Here is a 21,809-nt window from a genome sequence, read left to right on the forward strand (position 1 = left end):
GCCTAGAGGAAGTGAACAGAGCAGGTAATCATCAAGTTATCCATGCCCTATCACCCATTCCCAGTTTCTGACAAACAGAGCCTAGGGACACATCCCTGCCCATTCTGGGTAATAGGCAATGATTTTTAATATGGGTAAATGTAAATGTATACATCTGGTAACAAAGAATGTATGCCATACTTAAAGGATGGGGACTCTATCCTGGGAAGAAGTGACTCTGAAAAAGATTCGGACATCATGGTGGATAATCATATGAACATGAGCTCCCAGTGCAGCTCTGTGGCTAAAAGGTTCTGTTGATCCATAAAAAGGGAAATCTTGAGTAGGAGTGGAGAGGTTATTTTCTCTCTCTATTCGGTACTGGTACAATCGCTGCTGGAATATTGTGTCCAGTTCTGGTGTCCAGAGTTCAAGACGGATGTTGATAAATTGTAGAGGGGTCAGAGGAAAACCACATGAGTGATTAAAAGGATTAGAAAATATGTCTTCTGTGCATAGACTCAAGGAGCTCAATCTATTTATCTTAACACAAGAAGGTTAAGGGATGATTTGATTAACATACATGGTGAACAAGTATTCAATAGTGGGGTCTTCATCCAGCAGAGAAATGTATAACACAATCCAATATCTGGAAATTAAAACTGGACAAAGGTGTAAATAAGGTATACATTTTTATCAGTGAGAGTAATTAATCATTGGAACAATTTACCTAGGGTTGTGGCAGAATCTCCATTGCTGGCAATTTTAAAATCAAGATTAGATGTTGTTCTAAAAGATATTCTCTAGGGATTTTGGAGGGGACGTTCTATGCCCTGTGTTATACAGTAGGTCAGATTAGATGATTACAGTGGACTTAGATTCTACTGATCTATGATTATGAGCATCTCTAAATCAATACAGAAATGAACAACCTGATTTGGATTTCATTCTACAAACCAATCTTTTATGTATTTTAATGAATCTTGCAGACATGAAGCATCTATATAACAAAGGTGAAATCCTGGCATCTGTAAGTTTTCTTGGAACCAGAATTTCACCTTTAGGACTCTTAATTCTGTGGCTAACATTGTCTTTCTGATCTGAAATTAAAGTGTTTCTCCACTTAATTTTACCCCATTTAGCATTTTCACATTGCAAAAGAAAGTTTGAGCTCCTAGCCTCAACGAATTAATGTAGACAACTCTAGCAAACACATTACCAAACAATGTATGTTCCATGTTGATGTTGCTTCCACCTAAGACTTATTGTCCCAATCTTTTTTCCTCCCCCCCATATCCCATTATGGTATGAAGGGTTCGGAGTGGTATGGAGGGTACGGAGCGGGAAATAATCTCCCTCCAAAAGCCTGTACAATTGTCATAAGGGCAGACTTTGATTCATTCACTATAAACTCCTTGGATTAAATCCTGCCCCACCTGGTGAAATTCCCATTGACTTCAATGGGACCAGATTTTCACCCCTTGAGTAGTTGCTCAGTCATTTTGTAGGTTAAGGGCCCATTAAAATATACAAGTTTTAAAACTATTGCTTACCAACATGCATAACTTTACACATACATTTTCACCTGCTATTGTGACATTCCCCACTCTTCCCGTGTATTTCGCTCTATCTGCAGTTAACACTGCTGTTTCTGATATTTTTTACTAACCAGATTCTTTTTATTGACTATAATAATTTAGTGTCATCATCAAACTTTATCAACTTGATAGCCAATGAAAGATATTTATTGTTTTACAGGATTTTATATTTCAACACCCACAGGATTTACAGCAAGACAGGAGAGAGTTCGGCTTTTTAGCTTGCCTTTAGTTCCGGCTTCAGATCAATTCTGTCTACGTTTTTGGTATGTTAGAAAGCATCTGCAAGTTATATAATTGCTAAATATCACCTTTTAATTAAGAATGATATCATATGTAAATGTATTTTTGTCATAAATTATTTGGTCAGTTGGTTCAAAGTCTAGAACCTGGCTTGACCATGCAGCAGCAGGAGTGCAGCACAGTTCTACAAAGAGTTTGGATTCCAGGACAAACTAGAGATTCCTGTGGTGAAATCCTGGCCGTGTTGTAGTCAATGGGAATTGTGAAGTTAGGATTTCACTCCAGTTTTCTAACTATCCAGTTCCATAAGAAATTCCAACACGGGCCTTGATCCAAAGTCCACAGAAGTCAATGGGAATCTTTCATTGACTTCAGTGAGCTTTGGATCAGGTCCTATGGTTTGGCGATAAAACCAGCTCACAAGGAAGAGAGTAGCCAGGTAATTAAGAAAAAGTTATGTTATCCTTGTACAGTTTCTTCTCTGGTTTAGGTTTTCTGTCTTGTCTGAAATAAAAACTAGAGTATACCAAGGATTATTAAGGGTGATATTTGTTATATTAGAATTCTATGACAAATATTCAGTATTTAATTGCCTTCAAAATAAAATGTCTTTTATCCTATTGTTTCTAATACAGCCTAAAATCCAGTCCCAAAAGGTCTTGTTTGGGACCATTGTTGATTTTAATGGAGAATTCAGATTAAGAATCAGTTAAATGTACTGGTCACTAATCCTTACTCAAGTGCAAAACTTCCACTGAAAATATCAATAAACAACTGAATAAGACTGAATAAGAAAGATAGGATGTATGACAAGAGACCACCCTAGCTTAACCAGGTGATCTTCAATTTTCTGAAACTCAAAAAAGTGTACAAAAAGTGGAAATTAGGTCAAATTACAAAGTCTGAATATAAACAAATAACACAAGTATGTAGGGACAAAATGAGAAAGACCAACACATAAAATGAGATTAAACTAGCTAGAGACATAAAAGGTAACAAGAAAACATTCTACAAATATGTTAGAAGCAAAAAGAAGATCAAGGGCAAGGTAGGCCAATTACGCAATGTGGGGAGGAGACAATAACAGAAAATTTGAAATGGCAGAAGTGTTGAATGACTTTTTTTTCTCAGTTTTCCCCAAAAAGTTTAGTAGTAATTGGACATCTAACTTAATGAATGCCAGTTAAAATGAGGTAGGATTAGAGACTAAAAATAGGGAAAGAACAAGTTAAAAATTACTTAGACAAGTAAGATGTCTTCAAGTCACTAGGCCCTGAAGAAATATATTCTAGAATACTCAAGGAGTTAATTGCTAATGGTTCATATATTTCCTCAGTTATCTTTGAAAAGTCATGAAAAAGGTGAGATATTCTAGAGGACTGGAAAGGGGCAAAAATAGTGCCAATCTATAAAAAAGAGAATAAAGACAACCTGGGGAATTACAGACCAGTCATCTTAACCTCATTACTCGGAAAGATAATGTAGCAAATAATTAAGCAATCAATTTGCAAACATCTAGAAGATAATAAGTTGATAAGTGACAGTCAGCATGGTTTTGTCAAGAAACAATTATCTCAAACCAATCTAACAACTTTTTTGACAAGCCTTATGGATGTGGGGGATTGGTAGATGTGGTTTATCTTGACTTTAGTAAGGCTTTTGATACTGTCTTGCATGACCTTCTCTTAAACAAATTAGGGAAATACAACCTAGATGGAGCTACTATAAGGTGGGTGTAGTGGGGTGGTCACCCCACTCCTGCCTGGAAGGGCGTAAAGCAGCCCAGGAGAAGGCTGTGCCAGAGAAAAGCTGGGCTGATGGGGAAAGCAGCCACAGCTGTAGCCAGTGCAATCAGGCCCCAACTGGCCCCTATAAGAGGGTAGTGGGCCAGAAGCACAGATACTCTCTCTCTAGATGTGGAGAGGGATGGGCCTGACTGCTAGGAGCTAAGCAGGACTCAAGGAAGGGCAGAGGAGCTTCGGCCTGGAACCTCCCCTCCCCCGCCGCCAGGCTGCAGGCCTTGTTAAAGGCCAAAGAAAGATACTGGGGTTGCAGAGGGCAGCCCAAGGGTAGGCAGAGGCAACAGATCCAAACCCCCCTTACCGGTGATGAGTGGCACATACACTTCAGTCTGCCCCAGGAAATGAGGCTAGTTGATGACTGGCAGTGACCATAGACTGAAGTGAGGTGGGGATAGAGGGTGGGGGTTCCCTTGTGAGGGGAGACCCAGATCTGTGGGGGTACTGCCTGAAAGGGGCAACGGGGTCCAGGAGGGACTCAGGCCCAGGGGCAAGTGGGACACTGGCCTACAGAGGGCGCTCCGGAGGCTGGGAATGCTAATTCTCTGGACAACCAGCCGGAGGCGCCGCAGGGGTGAGTCCCAGCCCTCTACAGTGGGTGCGTAACTGGTTGGAAAACCGTGCTCAGAGTAGTTATCAGTGGTTCACAGTCAACCTGGAAAGTCATATTGAGTGGCTCCCATACAGATCAGTTCTGGGTCCAGTTCTGTTCAACATCTTCATCAATGATTTAGATAATGGCATAGACAGTACACTTATAAACTTTGTGGATGATACCAAACGGGGAGGGATTGAAAGTGCTTTGGAGGATAGGATTAAAATTCAAAATGATCTGGACAAACTGGAGAAATAGTTTGAAGTCAATAGGATGAAATTCAATAAGGACAAATGCAAAGTACTCCATCTAGGAAGGAACACTCAGTTGCACATATACAACATGGGAAATGACTGCCTAGGAAGGAGTACTGTGGAAAGGGATCTGGGGGTCATAGTGGACACAAGCTAAATATGAGCCAACAGTGTAACACTGTTGCAAAAAAAGCAAACATTATTCTGGTAGGTATTAGCATGAGTGTTATAAGCAAGACACAAAAAGTAATTATTTCGCTCTGTGTGCTGATTAGGCCTCAACTGGAGTATTGTGTCCAGCTCTGGGCACCTTATTTCTGGACAAATTGGAGAAAGTCCATAGAAGAGCAACAAAAACTATTAAAGGTATAGAAAACATAACCTATGAGAAAAGATTGAAAAAAATTGTTTAGTCTGGAGAAAAGAAGACTGTGGGGAGGGTAAGGGACGGGGACATGATAAGTTTTCAAGTACATAAAAAGGCGGTTATAAAGTTGTGGGAGAAAAGATGTTCTCTTTAATCTCTGAACATAGGATCAGAAGCAATGGGCTTAAATTACAGCAAGGATGGTTTAGGTTGGACATTAGGAAAAAATTCCTGTTACGATGGTTAAGCACTGGAATAAATTGCCTAAGGAGGTTGTGGAATCACCATCATTGGAGATTTTAAAGAGCAGGTTAGACAAACACCTGTCAGGGATGGCCTAGATAATATTTAGTCCTGATTCCGTGCAGGGGACTGGACTAGATGACGTCTTCATGTCCCTTCCCGTCCTACACTTCTATGATTCTAAGAACTTCAGTATTAGACCTGGAGATAAGATGCAAAATTTTAACTGTGAGGGTAATTAATTGTTGGAACAGCTTACTAAAAGAATGAAACTTGGAGTCTTTAAATCAAGACTTGGTATTTGTCTAAAAGATATGGGGTGAAATCCTTGCCTCACTGAAAGTGAATGGGAGTTTTGCCACTGACTTCAATAGGGTTGAGATTCTACCCATACTAAAGTTCAACCACAACTTGCTCGTTCGTGGATGAAATTCTATGTTCTATGTTATACTGGAGCTCAAATTAGATGATCACAATGGTCCTTTCTAGTTCTGAAATCTCTGACCACTAGAAATTTTAAAAATAATAACAATATGGCCCATTTTTTCCACTTAGAAAACTTCAGGTAAACTTTTACACTCATTTGTTTGGATTTTATTGCAGAGTTTATTTCTGTTAAAATATCAAGATATTTACATTTTTAAAACTAAATCTTTAGTCTATAATGTCTTTATTTGTCTGGAAAAAAACAAACACAAAAAATGTTCTCTAAACTATATATCTAGCTTGAATTCTTTAAGACTTTTAAATATATTAATTCAAACAAGGAATCTCTGTTCTGCTTTGTCATTGATGTAGATACTACCTGAAGAAATTCTGAGTGGGAAGGAGAGAAAAAGACCCATAATGAAGTCATGAGGCTTAAAAACTCATATTATAATACCATTCTACCTTGTTGATCTTTCAGATGCCTGTCCAGGGATCGGCAACCTTTGGCACATGCCCGGGTAAGCCCCCTGGTGGGCAGGACCAGTTTGTTTACCTGCCACTTTCACAGGTTTGGTTTATCACGGTTCCCACTGGCTGCGATTTGCTGTCCCAAGCCAATGGGGGCTGCAGGAAGTGGTGGCCAGCACATCCCTCGTCCCACGCCACTTCCCGTAGCACCCATTGACCTGGAACGGCGAACCTCCCACAGTGGGAGCTGTGATCAGCCTAACCTGCTGATGCAACAGGTAAACAAACTGGCCCAGCCTACTAAGGGGCTTACCCTGGTGGGCCATGTGCCAAAGGTTGCCGATCCCTTTGCCAGTCCTTCAGAATGACACATGCTGGAAGTTATCAAAGTCTGAATATGATATTCTTTTGATACCCTGTATTGTAGAAATTTGCAAATATCTGTGGGATATTAGAAACAAATTCCCAGCATTTATTGGGTGAAAATACATTAAAACCTTTTAGTTTTTGACCTGTCTTGAATTCGTAAAGCTATGCAATGAAAAGCTTGAATTAGTATTTTCAGTATGATATTTCTTTTTATTCACTCATATGGATGAATTCCAGTCTGATAGGATAATATAAAATCTTGGTATTTCCCCTCCAGGTATCATATGTATGGTACTAATGTTTATCGTTTAAGTATTAACATCATGAATAGCAGTAACATGGAGAAGACAGTTTTCCAGAAAGAAGGAAATTATGGAAACAACTGGAATTACGGACAAGTAACATTAAATGAAACATCTAATTTTAAGGTTTGTTAAGCTATTACTCTTTTTTATTACTTGAAGCTAACTCTCTTTCACTTTATTTTCCATCAACCTTTGTAACCGTTTGCAGTATTCCACATCTGCCAAAGTAATATCCTTTGTTGTCTACTAACACTTACTGTCAAATAATTATTAGTATGCAGAAGACCGGGGCTTCAGAACTGAACTGTGTATTTTCTAGGGTTTAAATTGTTGTTGTTGTTATGGTAGGACAGGGAGACTTACTGCTGTCTGAGGACAGCCAGCTTTATATCCAAAGAAAGCTCTTGGTCACAGCAAGGGAAATCTGAGAACATATCCAAATCTGATTGTAAGTTGAAATACCTTGATCGTGAATAACATATGAAGCATTTGTCCCTAATGAGATTTGACCAGAAACTTTAGATTCCCAAGTAGTTCATCCAATTAATTACATAATTATATATTGGAATTTCCAATGTTTTGGAAATGTTTTTTTATATCCAGCTAGGTAAAAAAATGACTCTACTTGTATCAAAAATCAAAAGGAATTATTCTCTAGTAGAACTACTCTAGGTAGTTTTTTTCAGCTATTCTGAATTAGACAACAAATTCATTCCATAAGTATTAGGGATGACCAGTCATTTGAGCAAAATCACTTCTGGAAAAGAGTGCTAATGATTGCAGTTACCATCTGAGCAAACAAATGCTCTTGTAATGTGGGTATAGTCAGTTTTCCAGGAAACCTGGATTTCCTTTTAACACCATGAAGAATATTGCATTTGGCTGTTCAGATCACCAGCACTTAATATTTGGTAATAGGCCTGCTGGAGGTAATAGTAGGTTTGGGGCACAGCAAATTCTCTTCTGATTAAACTAGTTCACCTCCTTATAAATCAAAGGAGATAAGCCAATTAAGGCCAGCAGAGAATTTAAACCATAATGATTTCAGATTCTGTGTGTGGAAACTTCATTATAATAAATAATGAAATTATTGAACTGCATATTCAGTGTTCTGACTCATTTGATATATAGGGTATAGATGAGTGGATCTCTCCATTTGTAAGCATGAACCACAACCTAGTCTTCGGTAGCGCTGTTTCACAAAGTTTTCTAGCGGGGAATTATCTCTTGTCATTAGCGACTCACCAATGGAATGTCAGACCAGAGATTATGGTAGAAATTAAAAAAATGCATGAAACAAGGGAAAATCTGTTCAGAAGGCACAGATCGTTAGATCATTTAGCATTACATTCTAAATTTGTGTTTTTCATGAATTTCAGGTTATTATTGATGCCTTTAAAAACCCAGGTCAAAGTGATATTGCCCTGGATGACATTGGCCTGATAAGTGGACAGTGTAAGGAAAGCATTTATCCAGAACCAACTTTGGTTCCAACAAGCACTACTCCACCTTCACTTCCCAGTAAGTCAGTTTTAAAGTAAAGTACAGTATATGTTTATTTTCTATGAGTATATTTGTTTGTAAACATTTTCAACTCTTTGATTACTTAGACCTTTGTTTGTAGTTACAAATCAGAGGTCAAAATCTTAGCTGGCATATATCATCAAAGCTCTGTTGATATGCACAGGGCTATATTGATTTACATCCATTGAGGATCAGGGCCTAGATTTTGAAAGTATCAAAGAATAAATCATTTACATTTTTAAGGCCCACTAAAGAACTCTAATCCCATCTCAAAAATATGTAGAAAGGGAGGTTTCCTGGAATTTTATTTTAATGTTCATATTAGACTTTACATTTTGAAAGCAATACAGAATAACCAGGTGGTTTGACCATGCCACACACTGACATCAGTAAGGGATTACATGGCTAAAATTTCATGGAGCTCTGGCTGTGTATCTACATCTGTATTTTAACAGAGCTGAAAACTCTGTGCTTGGTAGGTAACTTTCTTGTTCAAATGGGCAAGCCTCTAGTGTTCCAAGCCTGGTTTTAGAGTCAAATACCAGCATGGCAGGACCACCCAAGTTTAGGGGCACCATCCAAATATTCCTCCCAAACAACAGTTTAATTTAAAGTTCATGAACTATTAAAATCCGTGGCTGTAAACCTCCTTTCTGGTGCACCAGACTCCTCTGTCTATATCATTCCTAGAAAGTTCACAGGGAGACATTGTGTGGAGACCACAGAGATTTAAAATTCCTGAATTTATATTGTTTGCAGGTTTTTAAACTCTTTTTCTTTAATGCAACCATAACTTTGTATTTAGAACATGCATATAACACAGTGTAGAATCAATATATCTGATATTAACTCAGTGGGCTAGACCCACCGATCCTTCTAGGTGCCTTATAAACATATGAGTAGAGCTGGTCAAAAAATGGTGAAAATTTATTTTGTTTTGGAGATGTTTTTGCATTTTTTTGTGGAAAAAAAGTCATGGGAATTTTGATAATTAAAAGAAAAAAAGCTTTATGTGTGCCCAGAAGGTCTGAAATAATTGAAATGAACAATAAGTGCATGAGAATCCTGTTTCATACTGGATTTACTGTCCTTTATAAATCCTTCTAGTTGCTAACTTGGCAACATATAGTAAATAATGATGGTCTTAAATGAAAATAACGGGGGTAATTTATTGGCTGTGTTTCCAATCACACAAAGTACTGTTTACTAATATTGACATTCCACTAAAAATCCCATCACATCTAAATGTAAAGCGTCAGTAATGGAAAGCAAACTAAAACTTTTTGACTTTTATGATAAAAGATTATTTTTAAACCTTCCTTGCAATAAATATAAGAGGAAAGGAAAGCTCAAAAGAAAGTTTGTGTCCAAAGTTAAACTTGGACAACAAATTAATCTTAATCACCATAATAAATTAGTTTTGTTCTTTGCTTTGTAGGCCTTCATTTATGTAAAATTCTCAGTGAGTTTTCAATAATATTATCTAGCAATATGGTATTCACTGAGTGTGAGAACATGGATCATTCTTGGTTCATGGAGCAGTGTGATGGAGCTATCTTAATCTATTTCAATCTGGATACATCCTTTTCCATTTGAGCTGCATTAGAAGTTGAAAGTTTTTGAGATTGAAGCACATGAGTAAACTTCCACCAGTTTTTGAAATAATGCAAAAGAACGTTGAAGGATGTTCTAATGGTAAATAAATGACCAATACACTGCTCAGTTCCATCTGTGGGATGATGGAATCAGTATAAGAATTCTGTTTTACCACTGACAGCCATGTGCTGACCTGGTTTTAAATCTATAACACATTTCCAAAGCTGAGTTTTATCCTTTTTCTTATGCCATTACACAAGAAATGAACATTTCTGCACAGTTGAAATATTAAATTTAATCATATATCTAAAGTATCAAGACCAACATGTAACATACAATGCATGGAACTGATGGTGAGCACCCCGATCGGATCATCTTGTCCTTCACAGTGAAAATAAAGCATGCTTTCTGAGGACACAGGATGGTAGAAAATTATGAGCATATCTTGTTTGCTTTCTTATAGCATTCCTGTATCTAAGGCATACTAAAAACTATCTTGTCTTTAAGCTGTCAAAGGTCCTGAGTGCTTCAAAGTAATATTGAACTACAAAAATAGACTTTGTGCAAGTTTAGTACTGATACTGATTTCATTACAAATTTCATGTCAGAAAACAAGAGATGAGAGGAATCTGAGTTGAGTCAATTTCTTCTGCTAGGCATTATGCTTCAGTAAAATGTGGTGTTGTCTTTTGCAGTAGCACAAAACACTATTGAAATGCCAAGCATTTCTGTAGCTTTTTTGCATGACTGTCAGTTCTACATTTTTATTTGCAATATTCATTGCTGTAATCTGTGAATGCTCATTTTCAAATCATGTTTTGACACTGAGCATAACACACAAATAGAGTGGAAATGACTAAGAGTAGTTTTTGCAACTGAGTTGGTTGTATCCATCTAGATTATGATTATGGCCAATGCACAAGGGAGCTTTATGTGAGTAAGGATTCAGGGCTGGGCCCATTTAGATTAATTAACAGAGCTGTCTTCAAAAGTGCTCAGAAAATCTTCTGTAGTGCACAGTTGCCAACTTTCACGCGGTAAATAAGCATCCCAACTTTCACAATAAGCCAAAAATCAAGCTAAGCCCATTTCAAAGCAAGGCCAAAACAAGCCAATCCCTAAGAACCCCAACACTCTATGTGACTCCAACACTCTATCTAGATCCCCCCGGTGTGGGGGGCTGTGGGACTGTGGTGGGCCTGCTGTGCACCCCTGACTCTGTCCCCCCCCCGCTTACTCCTGCTTGCCCCTTGCCCCTGCTTGCCAGGAGCCGATCAAAAAAAAAAAAGCAAGAAGATACAACAAGCTACAAACCAAACAAGCTACAAGCCAAAAACTAGCCAACAAGCAACTCACAAGCCAATTAAGCCAAAACCAAGCCCAATTTCTGCGTTTTTTTCCACGGGTTTGGCATGTCTGCTGTAGTGTCGTCATCAGCGGAAAAAAAATGTGTGATTGCAGTTTGTTACTGGTAACTAGCATCAAGCATAAAGTCCAAAATAACTGCATAATACTTTTATAAACACCACTCAGGATGTTGCCAATATTTTTTCTCAACATGAGCAAAATCAATTACTTTTCTACTGTATTTCCTTACCAGGGTAGTGCTTAGAGGATTGTGAAGAATGTGTCTTATGCTTAGACTTCACAAGATCAAATTTTGCCCCAAGCAACAACAAGCCATACCATTTTAAGGTAGCCGTTGTTGCTCTGCTAAAACCATCAGATGATATTGATTCAGAAAGCCAATTAACTATTGAAATCTCTGTGTGTGTGTGTGTTTCATAATAGAATGCTAGTGTCATCATTTGTTGTTGATCCTATCTATAGAAAGTAGACTTCCCTATAAACCCTTTGAACCATAACTCTAACTTGACATATTTTCTAACTCTACATAATTTCTACATAAAATGTCTGTCTTGAGACTCCTGGCACTATTTTTTCTCTTTTAGAGCTTTTGACATTTCTTGCCAAGAATAATAGGCAAATAGGAACCCGTTTAGTAGGGCTATCAAAGGAAAATATTAAGCCATTCCTTATGTTCCAGAGCTTCCTCCTGAGAGAATTTTGTGGACAATCTCAACAGGAACTTTCCCATTGTGCAGGCGGTCTCTAAGTGGCTGTGGAGGAATTCATTGCTTAATTCTGCTAAACTTGCAATGAAAAAAACAGTGCTCTGCATATTAGGTAATTAAGATCACATTCTTTCACTGTTTGCCCTTCTACAATGGTCATCCCTCTCTAACCACTGAGGTCCAAATGTGGAATGCAATGAGTGGCAAAGACCAAAAATAGGTACACAAAACAATTCTCCATGCAGGAAAATTAGAGTATAGTGGGAGTCCTTCCCTTAGGGTAAATGACTCTTCCTGTAACCTCAATTTCAATATTCTTTATTTTTGTTGTAAATAATTGTCAACAATAGAAGTGAGGAGACACCAAATTTGTTTTAATCATAGGTAACTCTGGGACAAAAATAAGTAAAATCCCTCAAAATAAGGTATACTTAAAAGATATGGCAACAATACATTTCAGACAGAAACCATCTTTTATCACCTCTCCTTCATTATCATTCTCATCTTTAGTTCTTCAGATGAATTTTGCAAAATGGAAATGTTGAAATATCCCAATAAATGCCATTTTCTTCTGGGCTTTTTCTTCACTTCATAGAGCTTCTTGTCTGGAGATGTTTAGTTCAATTTTGCAGACTGAAGAGGTAAATGTATTTTGATGCCAAAAGTTTGGATGCTTCTCTGAAATGAATGTACTAATCTTTGTAGGGTCACCAGTCACTAATGGAGAATGACCTCCAAGTATTTCTGCTGGTCCCTTATAGTTTTGACGATGTAAGTTTCACATGCTCAGAGACAGCAGCTCAATTTCTGCCCATAGTTAAAAGAACCCCACTTACTTAAGTGGGGTTGCATGGGATGTGACTAAGGGCAAAGTTTGGGCCAGTGAATGTTAGAAGAGATAAAATCTTGTAAAACAAACAAAGATCATATAGATATTGCCAAGCAAACAGAATATTGCAATATGTATTGTTTTTTCCAAATCCCTCATCTCCATAAAAAATTAAGGCGTGCAAGTTTCTTAGTCAATTGGCATTAATCATAAACCCTAGAATTGGCGACTGATTTACAAATGTAGCTTTTTATTATAGCCAAAATCTTTAATTAGATGTTTTTTTTTCTTGGTGTGCAGGATGCTGCATTCTTTTCAACTTGCGGGATCTAAGAATTTTATCCTGTGCAGATAAAATAGTATTATTAGAGAAACAGAGAGCCAGTTTCAACCAAGAAGATATATATATTATCACTTCAAATATTCTATTCTTTACACACATGCACACACAATTCGTATATGTCTTGTCTATAGAGTAGGTTTTTTGTCAGATCATAACTCATGAGAAAAATTGTTCCATGGAAAAGACAAATGGCTACTTTTAGCACTTAGAAAGATTATGTGAATGAGCTAATAGATATCCAATGAAGTGAAAGTAACTGACATAAGTATTTGAGAAATTCAACTATCACCCATTTTACACTTGTTCTGTTGTTGTGGCCCTTTTATCTAATAACACTGCTTATCAGGGATACTAAAGATCCATTATAATACAAGTCTTTTGTTGCTTTATTACAGAATACTTACCATCTTTTCTAAATAGGTGGACCACCATTAGTGTAAATGGTATCATCATAATTAGAATGGCAGATACTGTAAGTGCTTCTGCCAATTCCTTACTGTCATTTGTCTCTAGACAGCTTGTAATATATCTTGCTAGACCAAGTATAAAAGATGTCTTACTAGCCAGCTGTTTAATGTGAAATTATACTTGAAATTTATCTAAAATAGTAGCTCGTAAATATTTAAAAGCAGTGACCCTTTTGAAACTCTTCCATTTAGTGTATAAATACTATGAGTGCTATCCATTTTGGCAGGCTCACTAATGCCACTGAAGTCTGGATGTATTTTCACAGGATCCTGACTACTCACCTTAACATATATTTTATTAAAATATATTTTGAAAGGCTAAGATACACATGCAGAGCTCTCAAAACTCTGTTAAAAAAAAAACCTTTATAAGTAACCCCTACACTTGTTCAGTATAGTCACACTATAATAATACCCTGCACGTACATAGCCCTTTTCATCCAAAAAGTTGCAAGTGTTTTAAAAAGGTGGATAAGTATTCTCATCTCCATGTTACATATGGGGAAACTGCAGCATAGAGAGGTGAAATGATTTGTTCCAGATCACACAGTGAAGCAGTAGTTGAGCTGGGACTAAAATCATAGAATATCAGGGTTGGAAGGGACCCCTGAAGGTCATCTAGTCCAACCCCCTGCTCGAAGCAGGACCAATTCCCAGTTAAATCATCCCAGCCAGGGCTTTGTCAAGCCTGACCTTAAAAACCTCTAAGGAAGGAGATTCTACCACCTCCCTAGGTAACGCATTCCAGTGTTTCACCACCCTCTTAGTGAAAAAGTTTTTCCTAATATCCAATCTAAACCTCCCCCACTGCAACTTGAGACCATTACTCCTCGTTCTGCCATCTGCTACCATTGAGAACAGTCTAGAGCCATCCTCTTTGGAACCCCCTTTCAGGTAGTTGAAAGCAGCTATCAAATCCCCCCTCATTCTTCTCTTCTGCAGGCTAAACAATCCCAGCTCCCTCAGCGTCTCCTCATAAGTCATGTGTTCTAGACCCCTAATCATTTTTGTTGCCCTTCGCTGGACTCTCTCCAATTTATCCACATCCATCTTGTAGTGTGGGGCCCAAAACTGGACACAGTACTCCAGATGAGGCCTCACCAATGTCGAATAGAGGGGAACGATCACGTCCCTCAATCTGCTCGCTATGCCCCTACTTATACATCCCAAAATGCCATTGGCCTTCTTGGCAACAAGGGCACACTGCTGACTCATATCCAGCTTCTCGTCCACTGTCACCCCTAGGTCCTTTTCCGCAGAACTGCTGCCTAGCCATTCGGTCCCTAGTCTGTAGCGGTGCATTGGATTCTTCCATCCTAAGTGCAGGACCCTGCACTTATCCTTATTGAACCTCATCAGATTTCTTTTGGCCCAATCCTGCAATTTGTCTAGGTCCTTCTGTATCCTATCCCTCCCCTCCAGCGTATCTACCACTCCTCCCAGTTTAGTATCATCTGCAAATTTGCTGAGAGTGCAATCCACACCATCCTCCAGATCATTTATGAAGATATTGAACAAAACCGGCCCCAGGACCGACCCTTGGGGCACTCCACTTGATACCGGCTGCCAACTAGACATGGAGCCATTGAACACTACCCGTTGAGCCCGACAATCTAGCCAGCTTTCTACCCACCTTATAGTGCATTCATCCAGCCCATACTTCCTTAACTTGCTGACAAGAATACTGTGGGAGACCGTGTCAAAAGCTTTGCTAAAGTCGAGAAACAATACATCCACTGCTTTCCCTTCATCCACAGAACCAGTAATCTCATCATAAAAGACAATTAGATTAGTCAGGCATGACCTTCCCTTGGTGAATCCATGCTGGCTGTTCCTGATCACTTTCCTCTCATGCAAGTGCTTCAGGATTGATTCTTTGAGGACCTGCTCCATGATTTTTCCAGGGACTGAGGTGAGGCTGACTGGCCTGTAGTTCCCTGGATCCTCCTTCTTCCCTTTTTTAAAGATTGGCACTACATTAGCCTTTTTCCAGTCATCCGGGACTTCCCCCGTTCGCCACGAGTTTTCAAAGATAATGGCCAATGGCTCTGCAATCAGAGCCACCAATTCCTTCAGCACTCTCGGATGCAACTCGTCCGGCCCCATGGACTTGTGCACATCCAGCTTTTCTAAATAGTCCCTAACCACCTCTATCTCCACAGAGGGCTGGCCATCTCTTCCCCATTTTGTGATGCCCAGCGCAGCAGTCTGGGAGCTGACCTTGTTAGTGAAAACAGAGGCAAAAAAAGCATTGAGTACATTAGCTTTTTCCACATCCTCTGTCACTAGGTTGCCTCCCTCATTCAGTAAGGGGCCCACACTTTCCTTGGCTTTCTTCTTGTTGCCAACATACCTGAAGAAACCCTTCTTGTTACTCTTGACATCTCTTGCTAGCTACAGCTCCAGGTGCGATTTGGCCCTCCTGATATCATTCCTACATGCCTGAGCAATATTTTTATACTCTTCCCTGGTCATATGTCCAACCTTCCACTTCTTGTAAGCTTCTTTTTTATGTTTAAGATCCGCTAGGATTTCACCATTAAGCCAAGCTGGTCGCCTGCCATATTTACTATTCTTTCGACTCATCGGGATGGTTTGTCCCTGTAACCTCAACAGGGATTCCTTGAAATACAGCCAGCTCTCCTGGACTCCTTTCCCCTTCAAGTTAGTCCCCCAGGGGATCCTGGCCATCCGTTCCCTGAGGGAGTCGAAGTCTGCTTTCCTGAAGTCCAGGGTCCGTATCCTGCTGCTTACCTTTCTTGCCTACAGCCTAAGTCTCCTGACCTGAGTCCTCTGTTCTAGCTGTGCGTCCAGGAACAAAGGGAGAGTGCAGTGTCATAAAACAAATAAAAGCTCACATCAGCAAATGGTCCTATGGTGGTATACCAACGGTTCATGGTGGTATACACACTTATGGCTCTATAGAAATAATAATAATGGCATATCTTCAATGCTCTCTTTTAAAGCATAATCCAGTTGTGGCCTGTTGAATTATTCATCTTAAAAATAGAAGAACAGAGCTAGTTTTATGCACTGCCATGCAAGACAGCTAGGTTCCCTCTCAAGCTCTGAAAAAAGGAGCTGCACAGAAAACAGAGGGGAGAGAAAATCTAATGGCTTGAGGAAATGTTCTTTGTGGCAGGGAGACACACACTGAAATAGGTTCAGAAGGTCTATTGAAAGCATTGCTAAAGCTTTTCCTATAGGGTTAGATTAGATAATTTGTAATATTAAGTGGTCTGGGCTAAAATCTTCCCTGTGTTTCATTGGCTCACTGGGGAAGAATTCTTCCTTTCACCCACCAATGTATCTGCATAGGAGTAAGGAAGGATACACTCCTAGTGCTCTATTGAACACAATTATAACAATTCCTAATAATAATTCTAAGCTTTTCACAGGCCTTGGTTAGTACATCTGCTGCCACACAGGTCTCTTAGGGCAGGATCCACCAGTTTGGCAGTATAGTCAGGTCCCTGATTTTTGGGGTACATGCTCCAGTTAGTAGTTTGCAATAGAGGGGTAGAGGGGTTTGCAAGTGATCCTTTTGGATGAGCACTAAAGTGAGTTCCAGAACACAGTTCTCTTCTCACTCTCATCATCATCTGGAACTATCCTACCCTGTGCTGGCAACAGAGCTCCAGAGCTCACTGCACAGTTTACATCCCTTGTTCCATCTCTTGCATGGCCTTAGCCAACGATTGGCAGGCTTTTCCTTTTTACAGGTAATACCAGTGATTGGCAGTACAGTGTGGTAAGGGATGCTCTGGAATAGCTCACTGTATTCAAAGCTGCCTACAAGAGTCAGAACTCAATTCCTTTGGGAATTGGGTATCCAAATTCCTTAGGCGACTTTGAAAATCTCAGCCCTAGAATTTTTCTGTGGTATTTAAACAAGAGTGCAATACAGAAGTATAGGAAATCATTCAAGATATTGTGGTAGGCTAATGCTTTAATTATGGCCAAAGCTGAATGAAAAAGCATGAAATCTTTTCCCAAAAAATTTTCTTGGCATTATTTTTCACATATATATGAAATTTTGACATTATATATATAATTATATATATGTGTGAAAAATAATGCCAAGAAAATTTTTATATATAATTATAGAAAATTATATATAATTTAAAATTTGTCATATATATATACATATATGACAAATTTTAAATGGCTAATTATCTGACCCACTTTGTCATTTTAGTTCCACATGGTGTCCATTAATAATTTATTCAGTGGACAAAGAAAGGAAAGGACCTCTGTGTCTAAGAACAACAAGTATTTTCCAAGGCTAGCAAATCAAATACAAAGACATTTAGAAAGAGAGTAAATGACAGAGAGATGTTGCTAACTAAAATTCCAAGTTTCAGAGTAACAGCCGTGTTAGTCTGTATTCGCAAAAAGAAAAAGAGTACTTGTGGCACCTTGGAGACTAACCAATTTATTTGAGCATAAACTTTCGTGAGCTACAGCTCACTTCATCAGATGCATACTGTGGAAAGTGTAGAAGATCTTTTTATATACACACAAAGCATGAAAAAATACCTCCTCCCACCCTACTCTCCTGCTGGTAATAGCTTATCTAAAGTGATCACTCTCCTTACAATGTGTATGATAATCAAGTTGGGCCATTTCCAGCACAAATCCAGGTTTTCTCACCCCCACCCCCACCCCCGCCCACACACACAAACGCACTCTCCTGCTGGTAATAGCTTATTTAAAGTGACCACTCTCCTTACAATGTGTATGATAATCAAGGTGGGCCATTTCCAGCACAAATCCAGGGTTTAACAAGAACGTCTGGGGGCGGGGGTAGGAAAATACAAGAGGAAATAGGTTACCTTGCATAATGACTTAGCCACTCCCAGTCTCTATTCAAGCCTAAGTTAATTGTATCAAATTTACAAATGAATTCCAATTCAACAGTTTCTTGCTGGAGTCTGGATTTGAAGTTTTTTTTGTTGTAATATCACAACTTTCATGTCTGTAATCGCGTGACCAGAGAGATTGAAGTGTTCTCCGACTGGTTTATGAATGTTATAATTCTTGACATCTGATTTGTGTCCATTTATTCTTTTATGTAGAGACTGTCCAGTTTGACCAAAGTACATGGCAGAGGGGCATTGCTGGTACATGATGGCATATATCACATTGGTGGATGTGCAGGTGAACGAGCCTCTGATAGTGTGGCTGATGTTATTAGGCCCTGTGATGGTGTCCCCTAAATAGATATGTGGGCACAGTTGGCAACGGGCTTTGTTGCAAGGATAGGTTCCTGGGTTAGTGGTTCTGTTGTGTGGTATGTGGTTGCTGGTGAGTATTTGCTTCAGGTTGGGGGGCTGTCTGTAGGCAAGGACTGGCCTGTCTCCCAAGATTTGTGAGAGTGTTGGGTCATCCTTCAGGATAGGTTGTAGATCCTTAATAATGCGTTGGAGGGGTTTTAGTTGGGGGCTGAAGGTGACGGCCAGTGGCGTTCTGTTATTTTCTTTGTTAGGCCTGTACTGAAGTAGGAGACTTCTGGGAACTCTTCTGGCTCTATCAATCTGTTTCTTCACTTCGCAGGTGGGTATTGTAGTTGTAAGAATGCTTGATAGAGCTCTTGTAGGTCTTTGTCTCTGTCTGAGGGGTTGGAGCAAATGTGGTTGTATCGCAGAGCTTGGCTGTAGACGATGGATCATGTGGTGTGGTCAGGGTGAAAGCTGGAGTCATGTAGGTAGGAATAGCGGTCAGTAGGTTTCCGGTATAGGGTGGTGTTTATGTGACCACCATTTATTAGCACTGTAGTGTCCAGGAAGTGGATCTCTTCTGTGGACTGGACCAGGCTGAGGTTGATGGTGGGATGGAAATTGTTGAAATCATGGTGGAATTCCTCAAGGGCTTCTTTTCCATGGGTCCAGATGATGAAGATGTCATCAATATAGCACAAGTAGAGTAGGGGCGTTAGGAGATGAGAGCTGAGGAAGCGTTGTTCTAAGTCAGCCATAAAAATGTTGGCATATTGTGGGGCCATGCGGGTACCCATAGCAGTGCCACTGATCTGAAGGTATACATTGTCCCCAAATGTAAAATAGTTATGGGTAAGGACAAAGTCACAAAGTTCAGCCACCATGTTAGCCGTGACATTATCGGAGATAGTGTTCTTGACGGCTTGTAGTCCATCTTTGTGTGGAATGTTGGTGTAGAGGGCTTCTACATCCATAGTGGCCAGGATGGTGTTATCAGGAAGATCACCGATGGATTGTAGTTTCCCCAGGAAGTCAGTGGTGTCTCGAAGGTAGCTGGGAGTGCTGGTAGTGTAGGGCCTGAGGAGGGAGTCTACATAGCCAGACAATTCTGCTGTCAGGGTGCCAATGCCTGAGATGATGGGGCGCCCAGGATTTCCAGGTTTATGGATCTTGGGTAATAGATAGAATATCCCAGGTCGGGGTTCCAGAGGTGTGTCTGTGCGGATTTGATCTTGTACTTTTTCAGGGAGTTTCTTGAGGAAATGCTGTAGTTTCTTTTGGTAACTCTCAGTGGGATCAGAGGGTAATGGCTTGTAGAAAGTGGTGTTGGAGAGCTGCCGAGCAGCCTCTTGTTCATATTCCGACCTATTCATGATGACAACAGCACCTCCTTTGTCAGCCTTTTTGATTATGATGTCAGAATTGTTTCTGAGGCTGTGGATGGCATTGTGTTCTGCACGGCTGAGGTTATGGGGCAAGTGATGCTGCTTTTCCACAATTTCAGCTCATGCACGTCGGCGGAAGCACTCTATGTAGAAGTCCAGTCTGCTGTCTCGACCTTCAGGAGGAGTCCCCCTAGAATCCTTCTTTTTGTAGTGTTGGTAGGGAGGTCTCTGTGGATTAGTATGTTGTTCAGAGGTGTGTTGGAAATATTCCTTGAGTCAGAGACGTCGAAAATAAGATTCTAGGTCACCACAGAACTGTATCATGTTTGTGGGGGTGGAGGGGCAGAAGGAGAGGCCCCGAGATAGGACAGCTGCTTCTGCTGGGCTGAGAGTATAGTTGGATAGGTTAACAATATTGCTGGGTGGGTTGAGGGAACCATTGCTGTGGCCCCTTGTGGCATGTAGTAGTTTAAAAAGTTTAGTGTCCTTTTTCTTTTGTAGAGAAGCAAAGTGTGTGTTGTAAATGGCTTGTCTAGTTTTAGTAAAGTCCAACCACGAGGAAGTTTGTGTGGAAGGTTGTTTTTTTATGAGAGTATCCATTTTGGAGAGCTCATTCTTAATCTTTCCCTGTTTGCTGTAGAGGATGTTGATCAGGTGATTCCGCAGTTTCTTTGAGAGCGTGTGGCACAAGCTGTCAACATAGTCTGTGTGGTATGTAGATTGTAATGGACTTTTTACCTTCAGTCCTTTTGGTACAATGTCCATCTGTTTGCATTTGGAGAGGAAGATGATGTCTGTCTGTATCTGTACAAGTTTTTTCATGCAGTTGATAGATTTCCACTCCATACGGCTAAATGCAGTGCCTTGCATAATGACAGGTTTCAGGGTAACAGTACAAGGCAGAGTAATGCCCCTCTGCCATGTACATTGGTCAAACTGGACAGTCTCTACGTAAAAGAATAAATGGACACAAATCAGATGTCAAGAATTATAACATTCATAAACCAGTCGGAGAACACTTCAATCTCTCTGGTCACGCGATTACAGACATGAAAGTTGTGATATTACAACAAAAAAACTTCAAATCCAGACTCCAGCGAGAAACTGTTGAATTGGAATTCATTTGCAAATTTGATACAATTTACTTAGGCTTGAATAGAGACTGGGAGTGGCTAAGTCATTATGCAAGGTAACCTATTTCCCCTTGTTTTTTCCTATCTCCCCCCCCCCGACGTTCTTGTTAAATCCTGGATTTGTGCTGGAAATGGCCCAACTTGATTATCATACACATTGTAAGGAGAGTGATCACTTTAGATAAGCTATTACCAGCAGGAGAGTGGGGTGGGAGGAGGTATTTTTTCATGCTTTGTGTGTATATAAAAAGATCTTCTACACTTTCCACAGTATGCATCCGATGAAGCGAGCGGTAGCTCATGAAAGCTTATGCTCAAATAAATTGGTTAGTCTCTAAGGTGCCACAAGTACTCCTTTTCTTTTTAAAATTCCAAGGTTTGCATTAATTTTTTGTGGGTTTTTCTAGTTGTAAATCTTGAATGACAAGCATTTAAAATATTGTACAGCCAAACAATACAGTGTATGTTTAAAACTTTTCATGTATAAAGCCTTCAAGCTCTGCTCTCTTGTAATCTTAGGAATCCTTGATCAACAAATAAGGGACAGATTGTGACCATTTCCTCTGCCAGAGTTCAAGGGGAGGGCTTC

The 21,809-nt window shown here is 39.7% G+C and overlaps 1 protein-coding gene across 1 annotated transcript in view; it reads left to right on the plus strand.

Moving 5' to 3' along the window:
* Window positions 1-21,809, plus strand: part of TMPRSS15 (transmembrane serine protease 15) — an 88,296-nt gene that overhangs the window by 34,038 nt on the left and 32,449 nt on the right. The window contains 3 exon segments of the mRNA XM_073329227.1: window positions 1,738-1,843; window positions 6,622-6,772; window positions 8,029-8,170. Of these exon segments, the coding sequence (XP_073185328.1) occupies window positions 1,738-1,843; window positions 6,622-6,772; window positions 8,029-8,170 (399 nt within the window).

The sequence above is a fragment of the Lepidochelys kempii genome, chromosome 1 (assembly GCF_965140265.1).
Source record: "Lepidochelys kempii isolate rLepKem1 chromosome 1, rLepKem1.hap2, whole genome shotgun sequence".
NCBI classification, from domain to species: Eukaryota; Metazoa; Chordata; order Testudines; family Cheloniidae; genus Lepidochelys; species Lepidochelys kempii.